Source organism: Neodiprion lecontei, chromosome 2 (genome assembly GCF_021901455.1).
Source record: "Neodiprion lecontei isolate iyNeoLeco1 chromosome 2, iyNeoLeco1.1, whole genome shotgun sequence".
Taxonomy (NCBI): Eukaryota; Metazoa; Arthropoda; class Insecta; order Hymenoptera; family Diprionidae; genus Neodiprion; species Neodiprion lecontei.
The window spans coordinates 39,426,344-39,437,916 of NC_060261.1; the positions used below are offsets into that span (position 1 = coordinate 39,426,344).

At 43.1% G+C, this 11,573-nt stretch overlaps 1 protein-coding gene across 3 annotated transcripts in view; it reads left to right on the top strand.

Annotated features, from left to right (window-relative positions):
* The window catches only part of LOC107219654, a 58,506-nt gene extending 46,934 nt beyond the window's left edge, over positions 1-11,572 (top strand). For 2 of the 3 annotated variants that reach the window (XM_046733035.1, XM_046733037.1), the window contains 4 exons: positions 9,074-9,172; positions 9,476-9,725; positions 9,932-10,048; positions 10,258-11,572. In XM_046733035.1, coding sequence (XP_046588991.1) covers positions 9,074-9,172; positions 9,476-9,725; positions 9,932-10,048; positions 10,258-10,764 — 973 coding nt within the window. In that variant the 3' untranslated portion in view covers positions 10,765-11,572. Of the gene's footprint in view, positions 1-8,577; positions 8,728-9,073; positions 9,173-9,475; positions 9,726-9,931; positions 10,049-10,257 lie in introns of those variants that run through there. The other variant, XM_046733036.1, reaches the window with a different exon arrangement.
* The last annotated feature ends 1 nt before the right edge of the window (position 11,573 follows it).

Genomic DNA, 11,573 nt, shown 5'->3' on the forward strand with positions numbered 1-11,573 from the left:
TTTGCCTCCCTCGGAGTTGTGAATCCGCGTGGCTGATTTTATTCGCCAACTTTTACAATCAGGTTCTGGCCACAGGTGCCGCCGAAACGGCGCGGTTTTTTTTATCGAGGGCCGTAACTTTTCGCGGCATCATGTCACGCCTTGCCGCAAGTGTGCGTCTCTAGGTACAACTTTTGATCCGCGAACGGAAAGAACTCTCTCTCGCGCCTATATTTTTTTTTCTCTCTCTCTCTCTCTCTCTCCTTTTCGTGCCAGATTTTACACGCGGCTAGTCCGTCACCTGTTGCCATAGTAACTGCTGCAGAACCGAACCGGGAGTCTTAAGCTCGGGCGTAGCGTCGCGGCTAGGCGTTAGGCTGTTTCCGGCATCACGCCGATCGGATCGCAAAGGGCTTGCCGTGTAATTGCAGGGTCGGAGAGAGGGCGCAGGTTCCTTCTTACGCCGTTTTCGTAACCCGAGAATTGACCGGGTAGACTCGCCATTATTTTTCCAAGCCTTGATCCCCGTGATCGTTGCACCCCTTGGGTTGGTCGCAAGCTCACATCCCCTGAAATTTTATATCATTGAAAATGCAAACACGCGAGGCTTGCAGAGTATGGAGAATTTCGACATTTCGCTTGGCTTTCGTTCACTTTCGTAGTTACAACTGTATTTCCGTGACGCATCATAATTTTTGTTCGAATAATATCTACGTATACACGATTCACGAATCAAATATTAATAACTGCAAAAACTTGACATCGGATATTATTAACTTCCTCTTAAACGGGAGAACAAAAAACAACGTACGACAGTAATGTGAGTACAAATTCTTTGCAACAATTCAGTCTGCGTACTGCCCAAGTCATGTGTGGCTAGTTTTTTTCTAATTATAAGTTCACGAGCCAGTGAATTCACGGAATTGAGCGAACGAGCTTAAAACGTCGGGAGTTGAAGCCTAGATAGATCGAGAGGTGAAGGACCCTTATTCAATTTCAATATTCTTTGACTCGCGATGCTCGTGATAACACGTTTGACGAAAGGTTGTAAAGCTACGCGGTATAAGGAAGGGGTGGATTTGAGTTAATTAGACAGGAAATTGCGAAAAGCTTTTGCACGAATAGAAAGGGAAGTTGGATCGATGTTCCTCTACGAGGACACGCGGATATTGCCGTATTATAAGCAGATTCTACGCACATGCAAAGACACGTGGTTCATGCTGGCGTACGTATAATTTACAAGATATGTAGGTCACGTGTTTTTGTCGCTCGCATTGATCAGTTGCAGTAGTAAGTGAAAGAAAAAAATCAACGCTTACCGTCTACGACGTGCGTTGTAGGACGGACTCGAGTCATTGCGATAAAAGTTTCCGAAACTTGAAAACGTGTCATTGCAATCAGTAATAAGGTAAGTGCAGCAATTATTGACCCTTTTATTTTCCAAAATTATATATTGACTAACATCAATTGCTAAAGGGACGCTAGTAATTTATTTATTTTTTTGTAATTTTAAAACCAAGGATCAAACAGATACAACCAAAAAAAGGTCGACAATTGGGAGAGGGCCAATAACTGGTACACTTACCTCGGTACTGCTAGAGTAACAGGGCCAAAAAATTTTGTTTAATTTTCAAACGCAACTAAAACTAATATTCAATACTTCATACGTATACAGGGTACCTCGTTCCATAATTGTTAGTCTTGAAAGTCGAACGCTTCATCCTAATTTGATTGCTGCGTTCTAATAATAACCGACGATCGGTTTGAATCAAATAACTTATCAGCATTCTAATTTAATTTTCTAGGCGTCAAAAATAGCGCCGTCCTTTTTCCCGGTGTACGATTTACCGTCGATTTGGCAATATACGTATAATAAAGGATCGTTGCCGGATTTGTCATCGGGGGTTAGACGTCGGTACGCAAGTACACAAATTATACATATATATATATATATATATATATATATTTACGTACACACACGTCATGCGTAACGCGTCAGAGAGTCGAACCCCGGAGGAAAATGGTCTGGGCAAGGGATCCCGGCCTCGGACTCCTCGGCAGCTCTGCCGCCGACTAATTAGATGACCCGGCTCGTTAACCGGAATCGGAAGTTCTCCGTCAATCTTCCCGCCCCTTCCATTCATCCTCCTTTGCCTCCGGGTGTAGGGAAGGCTGGCGTAACAGGTAAGGCACGGTCGGCCGGCGAAGCATACAGGTGGCCGTCGTCGACCGCCTCCACCTCCACCTCCACCCCCGGCAGCGTCGTCGCGGCGAGACGGGCGGGTGTGGGAGTCTGGGGTCGGTCGGGTCTGTCGGGCGCGGGTTGCGGGCATATGTTTACAAACACGGAGGGGGAGGCGAGGGGCTGCGCTGCGAGGGCATTATCGGGTAAGATGGCGAGCGAGAGGGAGACACCCGGCGAAAGCGTGCCGTCGCCTCGCGGAGCACGTATCGGAAAACCCGTCGGGCGCGAGGAGAGCGAGAGAGAGACAGAGAGAGAGAGAATGAGAGAGGGAGGGAGGGAGGGAGGGGGGTGAGGTGAGGCCGAAGCGTGCCAAAGGCGACTCCGCCGGGGGGGGGGGTGGAATGCGGGGGCGGACGGAGAAGACGGCAGGAATCGGAAGTGGTCCCGTCCTCGTCCGACTCGCGTCTCGCGCCTCGAATCGCGCCATCCCCTCGAACCGAGTCCGACGGATCGGGTATTCGGCCGACGTAAACAAGCTTGTTGTTGCCGGATGGTGGCTCGGCGGGATACCTTCGACGATAATTTTACCGCCAATTTTTTTGATTGCCCCAATTTAGCTAGTCAACCCACCCCGCACCCTCTTCGCCTAGCCCCAACGTTCGGACGCTCATACAAGAAATTTACCTACCCCGGATTGGTGGCCGAATCGAGGTCAAGCTTTTACAGGAATAAATCCACCCCCGCTTTTTTCTATTCGCTTCCGTCTGATTTCTCGTTTGCGTCTTATTTTTCGGACTCTCACAACGTTCGTGTAAATTTACTTCCTGGTATATAATATACGGATGGCACGAGTAATTTAACGCAATTCACGATCCTTCAACTCCTGTGTAGGTAACTGTAAGTCAAGGAATATACGAATATTAGGGTGGTTCTTGATTTTGGCTTGGAGATGTTTTGGTCGGAACGACACCTCGAACTTGTTGAAAATTTTTTAAAAATAATGTGCATCGCTAAGCTTGGAATTGATTGATCCTCAAGTGAAAAGAAAACTTTTATGTTTGAATTAATTTTACCGAGTCTGAAACTCAAATTGTTAATTGAAAAATGCGAACAATCTTGGACTAAAAGTTTTGTTATCTTCGCATAGTCTTATTATGAATTTTAATGCCACGTTTGATGGTGAATTGAAAAATTAGGGTGGCTACAATTTTGGAAAGTTGTCGGCACCTATTTTCGTTAAATGGTGATCGAGATAAATTTTTCTTGCTTAACATATTTGCAATCTAGAAATAGATCTTACGAGCATAATTTATGCGAAAGTAACAATTATTGCTGAATCGTTCGTTAAAGACGTGACTCGACGTTTTGGAAAATCAAATTTGCAAAAGCTTGTCTCGTCCGAAAGTCTTGTGCCTTGTGCAAGCTCTGCTTCAAATTGTTAAGAAAATTGTGCCGCGCTCCTTCCGAGTAGCAAAAATATAATCATACAAATTGGAATAACAGAGATCAAGAAGCTTGTAAGAGGTTTGAAAAACAAGCGCCGTTCGTATGATAGATATCTGACGGTATTGAGTTGTGGAAAATTGGGCCAAAGTGAGGAATCGCGAAACTCGACAATGCACGTCGTTAACGCCACGCGCAGTTGCGGAATAAATCGGGACGGCGATACATGTGCTCCGAGATCTCAGGAATAAGTCGCTGGGGGCAAAGCTCCGTGGCAAGAGGATGCCTTTGATATCCACTTAAGCGAATGTAACCTCGAAGACGATGGAAGAGAGAAGGAAGAAGCTACTCTACGCGTCATCCGAGGGCTGGTGCAGAGCCGCTGAATTGTAGTGGCCGAGGGGGTTGACGGAATCGGAGGAGCAGGATGAGGAAGGCTGAAGTACGAAATTAGAGAGGAGAGGGATGAGAAAGGGCTGTAAAAAAGGGAAGATAATACATCAGAGAAGCCTCAAGGATTTCTGCTCCTCCTCCCGCGAAAGCGTATCGCGGATATTCCGCGTGTGTGAACAACTGCGGGATGAATGTCTCTGTTTAGGGGATGTAAACGAGCCTGTTATGCCCGCGGAACTTGGGCCAAACGAAATTGTTACCTCCTCATTATTGTGTACATCTTTTACCTCGTCGCGAGGAAGATCAGATGATGTTATCTTCGTGTAAAACGCGCTCTTTGTATATATTTGCGTGTATCTGGAGCGATAGTTGGAGTACGTCGAACGAGGAGCCGTTAGCCACGCAACTCTGACACCTCGACGTGTTAGATCGAATTCCTGTACACCTGTACCTTGTAAAATTCGTATAATAAATCCTTTGGAAATTATACAACGTCTCCGATTTCGTTGTTATGACAAGCTAACGAAGCACGCGTACCGTTGTATTCGTACGCTTTTGTGCCACTTAGCTTTCTCCTAATTGCACCCTTCGCGCATAACAACCGTCGTTTCAATAAACACACGTTATGCTTCCAAAGTTGAGCAGTGAACGCGAAAATGCAAAATATTCGAGTCATGAAAAGTAGAGAGAAAAACAGCTTTACAGAATAAAGTGAAATAACGAGAAGACGAGAATTTGAACCGCAAATCAGCTAAGCGGTGAAATTCAAAAAGCAAAATCTTCGCTACATTTATAAACTACGATTTGAATTTTACATTGTCCCGAAGTAGTCAGAATTCGTATTCGTTTCTTTGCTTCGGTTTCATTATCTCCACGCCTTTCGCAGCTTTTCTCTTATTTGTACAAAGTATCAATTCACCCGACTTTCTGACCATGACAATTCTTCCCGCGACGTTTAACCCGACTCCTCTTTGCGATCGTTATACTTTTATACCTGGCACGTTTCCCCCATACATATCGAAAGAAATTTAGACGATTTTATGTAATAATTACGCCCAAACTCGATCGTTACGGTATAATGAGGGACCGGTTTAACTGTTTCGCAATAAAATTCCGGGAAATTTTATTCATTCGTTTTAACGTTCGCAAGGGAAATTTCGAGCGAAGATTATGCCTTGAACGGTTTATAGACCGGAAAGATCGTGTAATGAATTATGCGGAAAAAGAGAGAGACGCCTTCGAAGGAGAATTGAAACGCGTATATTTTCAAGGTGCATTATTGTCTTTAGGCGCACAACACGTAGAAGAATACAGAACGCATCCAGCTGCTCGCTGCGTAATTTTCTCTTTCTCGTTGATAATGGATCTCGAGATTTAGTCATGCTGCCTCGATACGGAGTGACGAATGTATGAACCTATGTTTCGGTACACGAATTGAACTTGACGCGGTATATCTTTACCCAATATCATCCTTCTCGATACCTCGCGCGTAGGTATTTGGAACAAGAGAGTTTCAAGAGATGCCGATTTTTCTCGCTCGTATAATAATACACACATCCATCACCATCGGTACAAGCCACAGCGTTGTGACTGCATCAGCATCAGCGGCAAAAGCAACGAGGCTCCACCGATAACGACGTTATCTTTTTCCGATCGTAAACGGACTTACGCCCTCAGGATTTAACGGGTCTGGTTATACACATTGTACAGACCTATACAGGGCGTTGCATATCGCGTCGTAAAATGACACGTTAAAATGTCGATATACCGCTTTAATATTTCATAATGAAAAATGGCGTCGACAATAAAAGCCTGCGCGAACTTTCGGCATTCGTTAATGTTATGAAATGTAACCACCCCCTCCTGTCTATTCCCCCTTCCGCCCCTTCGCCCCTCGCCCGCCGCACTTCCTCTTCCTCTTCCTCTTCCTCTTCCTCTTCCTCTTCCTCCTCCTCCTCCGCCTCATCCAACGCCAACGCTCCAGCTGGCTCCGCGAGTTATGCCATTCCGGGGTCGCCTCCCCACCAGTATCCACAATGCGATGGGAAAGGTATTGATTTAAAAGTACATTCGTGTTTTCATAATGTTGTATCTGTACCTTTGCCTCCCCCGCCTCGCCGGCTCCGTCGCTTCCTCCCTTGTTCGCCAATCGCCACCCCCCGCGACCCGCGAACCCCGTTATCACCCCCCGCACGCCATGATCCTTACTCGCGGATGAAGATGGCACCGTGTATACGGAAAATAGTGATTTTTCTCGTATCAATTCGTCAATTTTTTCTTTTCGATTTTCGCGTTTTATTTTTTTTTTTTGTTTTTTATATCATAAATACCGTTTTGCGTTTTGCGGTATGAAAAATACTTATTGCTACTCTATTCTGTGGAACTCAATGCCTCTACTTGGAATTCGGTTTCTATCAATATTTCGAGATGGGTTTTCAGAGATTTCTCAGGAGAAATTGTGATACTGTGAGATAAAAGATATCAGGTTACCTTCGGGGTGCTTTTGTTTCTTGAGTAGATTTAACAACGATTTATTCTCTTTCGTACGCATGCATTTAGTACTTGAACCGTAGGTGAAACCTGGTTCTGTTTGAACTGCGTTCCTAAAAATACCGAGTCATCTAGTCGTTTCGAGAATTCGACTCGCCATTTTTAATTTTTAAAAAATATTGTCCACCTAATCGATAATTTTTTTTTTTAATCACATTACTGTAAAGGAAAAACTAATGATTAAATCGCGTGATAATTATCATAAGAGTCAAGAGGTATGAATTCAAGGAAGCTGATCAACTTTAAATCAACGATTATAAATTTCTGTTAAAATAATAACAAACCACCACGAAAAGGGCATCAATTTCTTTTTAGAAAATTCCCCGTTATCTGACAAAGAAATCGCAAGCTAGCATTCGCGATTCTCTTGCGTGCGAATGGCAACATATTACGGACTATGGAATAAACATAATCTATCAATTAGCCCTTGATTACAGTTGCTCGTACCTGCCGTGTATTTAATTGCGGGTGTTAACGCGAAAGCGTAGGTGTGCCTGAAAAGTGAAAATACGAACGATGGTACGAAACAAAGCACGAGGTACGGGACGTTAGCCTCGACTCATTCATCTCCGGTTACGATTTTACCCGATATACTAAGAAATAAATGATACGTATTATACAAGTCGAGGCAGCGATGCTAATTGCTGCATAGTAATGCGATCGTGTGTATTTCTATGCTCGTAGAGAGTTTCAAGTTCCTTGTTATTATTATTACCACAACGAATGATCCGCTGCAGTGCGACGAATGCCAATTATCGACTACTGCTGTCGGCGAATACGCGAACGTTCGGAACGGGGAAAAATATTTGCGAGAATTGAATCGCGCGTACGAAGTTTGAAACGTAATCTAATACAACATGACACGCTCTGCAGAGAGAGAGAAAGAAGGAGAGAGAATCCTATAATCATCCCCATGCCGATTATAACCGAATATACAAAGATTTTCGCCATAAATATAACACTGCAAAATGTGTGGGTGCATTTTAAATAAGCGCGCGGTGAAATTCGAAAAATTTCCTGCGGCAAAGTAAAAAGAAAATCAAATTTTTCACGATTCGCAGAAATGAGATGAGAGATAGAGTACGCGAGATTCCCGGAACGTGGAAAAAACTCGAGATGTATTTATACACCTGGCTAGGGTAGGATGGCAGGGGCTGGTTTCCGGAAGAGCCTTCGAGCCCCTCCCTTTTGTATATCCGTGTACGTAAAACTGGGCGACAGGATCCGGGGAAGGGAGGGTGAAAGAGAGAGAGAGAGAGAGGGAAAGAGGGAGGGGGTGGGTTTTTACTATTGATTACCGAATTAAAAACGCGCATGCATAATTCAGTGATACTTCCTGACCGAGCTGTTCCGCACCAGGGGTCGGTAGCCGCGGGAAATATATTTCCACCCCTGCACATTTGGTGAAAAAACAAACCGTCAGATGTCACGCACGGAAAAATCCGCGACGTGTCTTTGAAATATTCCCGCCTTTTCTATCGTCGATAACTTCACTGCAGTATTGTAATATCGCAAGGGACAAAAAGTGCTAAACTTTACGTTACAAGCTCACCGGATCTAAGGAAAGTTAGCAAAAAGCTGCCTTCCCGCCAAAATTGAAGTTAAGATTTTTTACTTCCCTGTCGAATCACGTTCGAATCAAATCACCCCTTTTAAATTCACTGCATTTCCTTCTTTTTTTCTCTTTTCATTTTTGTAAAGCGCCTCGATGGTAGGTGAGCTTTTCTCTTATCCGGTGCGTTTATCAGCAGACAGTAAGGGTGGCACGACCCTCGAAATTATTCGAGGAAGCTTAGCCATTCGAGGGTGAGTTACCAAAGTGGAAAAATTTATAGGGAGAGAACGGTTCCGGGGTGTTTCGACTTTTGGTCAACAGATGTCAGCCCTGCAAGCTGTTCAGGTTGTCTACTCGTATTCCTCGAGGGAAATATTGTTCCACAATGTTCCGTCGATGGCGCAATATTCGCCCAATAATTTCCAAGAATATCGCACAACTTGTTCATTCTGTATAACAGTTGTGTGCTCGACTGATTTTACGGACTTGGGAAGTTATCGATATCATTTTTTGTCTACAAAGATTAATAATTTTTAGTCAAATTTGATCACCATATTGTATATCAAATATTTCCCGTCACTGAATTTTTTGCCAACGAAGAGGTTAACTTGGAACAGAAATCGTGAGTATCTCACAACTTGCGGAAATTCACCCAGATGGTCTCGCGCTCAACGGTGGAATCGTATTCCACGCTCTTTACTTGCTGATGAATACAAGTGGAGTGATGAAATAGAAAAAAGGCAAAAACGAAATTGAAATCCAGTTAAAAATTAACAAATTGTTCTTCTTGATAATATTCCAAATTTGCTTATCGATACCGTTAGACCAGCCAGCCTTGTCTGATACTGTCGACTGCGTGCAATACGACAGAAATAATCAAGCAGCCAAATTCTTGGAATCAAAAGAAGAATTTTCTCTCCTCGTGAACGCTCGTTAATTTTCTTAATTCTGTTTTTAATTTTTTACAGACAAACGATGGAGAACAACGCTAACACGAGCGTAAAACACCAGAAAAGAGGTCCGCAGTCATTTAAGCAGGCGGAAGAAGTCGGACTTATCGGCAGCAGGTAGGGTTCTTGGTCTTCACCCTTGTAGCTCCAAAATCTACCTTGACGTTTAGGGGTAAAGGAATGTTTACCGAATCTACAAATTTCCAGCGGATATTTTAAAATCTGAATTACCCGATAGACGTAAGGGATGGCAGCCTAGTAATTAGGGTAGTTTTTTCAAAACACCTCAAACCATAGACAATTGAGTCGTAACGGTTAGTTTCAGTCCCCCACCGGCTAAAAAAAAGAAATAAATATCTCGGAGAGAAGGGCTGCACGGAGGTAGATTTCAACCCCATAAAAAGAATTTTTTCACCTCAGAATCTGGACCCAACCGGAACTGACGATACTGTTGCACGAGTACAAGAAACGGGAATTTCTATACGACATGAAGAACGTGAACTATCGCAATAAGTTCGCGCGTGAACAGGCGCTCAAGGAAATTGCGGATATTTTGTGCAAAGTAAGGCCTCAAACAACCGCGATGGACGTCAAACTGAAATTCAATATTTTGAGAACTCAGTATCACGCCGAGTTGTCGAAAGAGAAAAAATGCGCCGAAAGTGGAAAGGTATGAAAACGCTTTCTGTAACATTTTACCCAACAATTTTGATTCTTTCTTCTTGTTCTTTCCCATGTAAGAAGGAGCAACAATTTTTTAACGTACCATGATCGATTTCGGGATTTCATGGATATGCCATTGCGAGATCGTAGAATCGTGTATCCAACACTGCGGCTGATTTTTATGCATACGTGTGTATAATATATTTTCAACAGTTCCACTTGTCAACCCTTTGGTTCATGGATCACATAAAATTTGTGAGAGGTCATAACCGTCGTGAAATATACGGCAGGCGTGAAAACGAATCGTCGTCGGACAACAAAAGTTTTGAGGTATGCACATACACCTAGATGTGTAATATTACCATGAAAAAAAATGTTTGCCCAGCTGTGTTAATCCACCTAAACTCACACACGATACGCACAGACGACTTACTGACCTTGTGCGATTTTTTAACGGGAGTTTTTTCTCGTAGGACCATTTAATTAAGATAGTAGTTAATTCCGAAATATTACGGATCCTGATACCGTTTGCGTCTTAGCAACTGCCTCAGGTCAATTACGAGGATCAGGCCAGTCTGTCCGAAGATTGCTTCGTGGAAAATGACGAGAAGTACGATGAGTTTGAGGACAAGGAGGCCAGCAACGCGGAGGATCCGTTGTCCACGTTAAAAAAACGGCCAACACCGTCGGATGTGAAAACGGAAATGGTGTTTCTGGACACGGAAAGCGAGATGACGTCCGATTTTCTCGACGACAAGGAGGACGAGGACGACGGATCTAGTCTGCCGGTTATCAGCTCGGCGACGTCGACCTTGCACCAAAAGAGAAGCGGAAAAACTGGCGAGGAAGGCGAAAATCCCCGGAAGGCCGAGAGCTCGAACGAAGTCGCCAAGGAAAGTTCGGGTCGAACTTCCGAGGAGGATCTATTCGGGCAAATTGTTGCGAAAAAATTAAAGAAGATAACCAACCCGAGAAAACGCGCCGATGCTGAGCTAAAAATATTTAGCATTTTACACTCGGCTTTCATCGACGAGCTCGATACGTGAATAAAAATTTTTTTTAAGTAACTATTTTATGTATTTAATTCCCGAGTAGTCATAAGGCGGCCTATGAACCTTTATTTTCACTTTTTCCTTCCACGTGTTTTTGTTTACAAAACTTCATAAAATACTCCGAGAATGAATCAACCGGAGTGAAATGTTTGTCTATAAGGGAAGTCGGGAGAAAATAATAAAATAATATCAATTATAAATTATAAGTGTACAGAACTTTTGGGGAGACTGAGAAAGTTATGCTTTAATCGAAGTATGACGGACAATGAAATGTTTCGAGCGATAAATTAAATGGGACGTAATAAGCTTACATTTAACTATAATACAATACTTATCACCTCGCAAATGCTCTTTGGTAAAAAAATTTCGGTCAGCTACACATGCAAATGATGAACTTTCAGGAATACCATAAAATGAGGTCAGATATCCAAGGGTTTTTGGATCATCCAAGTAAGCTGAAGCAATTCAAGTAAAAAAACCCGTCAGTCTCTTTTTTTTTTTTTAGAAAATTAAGGAGAGTTTTATACTCCTGTCCCATAATGTACCATGCTTTCTTGATAAGTAAGGAAAGAGTACATGCGTTTACTTACCTTGTCGTGTTGGATGAATGACGATCAAGTACGAAGATGGAGGGTGGTTAACGTTATACTGATATTTAGTCATTTATTTTGCAAAATAAACTGACATGTATAATATGGTATACTTTTGGAAACAGCAGAAATGAATGTTTACTTTTTATTTCCCCCTATATTTATATTTATGGTAATAGCACGACAACAATGTTACTTTCGAGTTTCGATCCA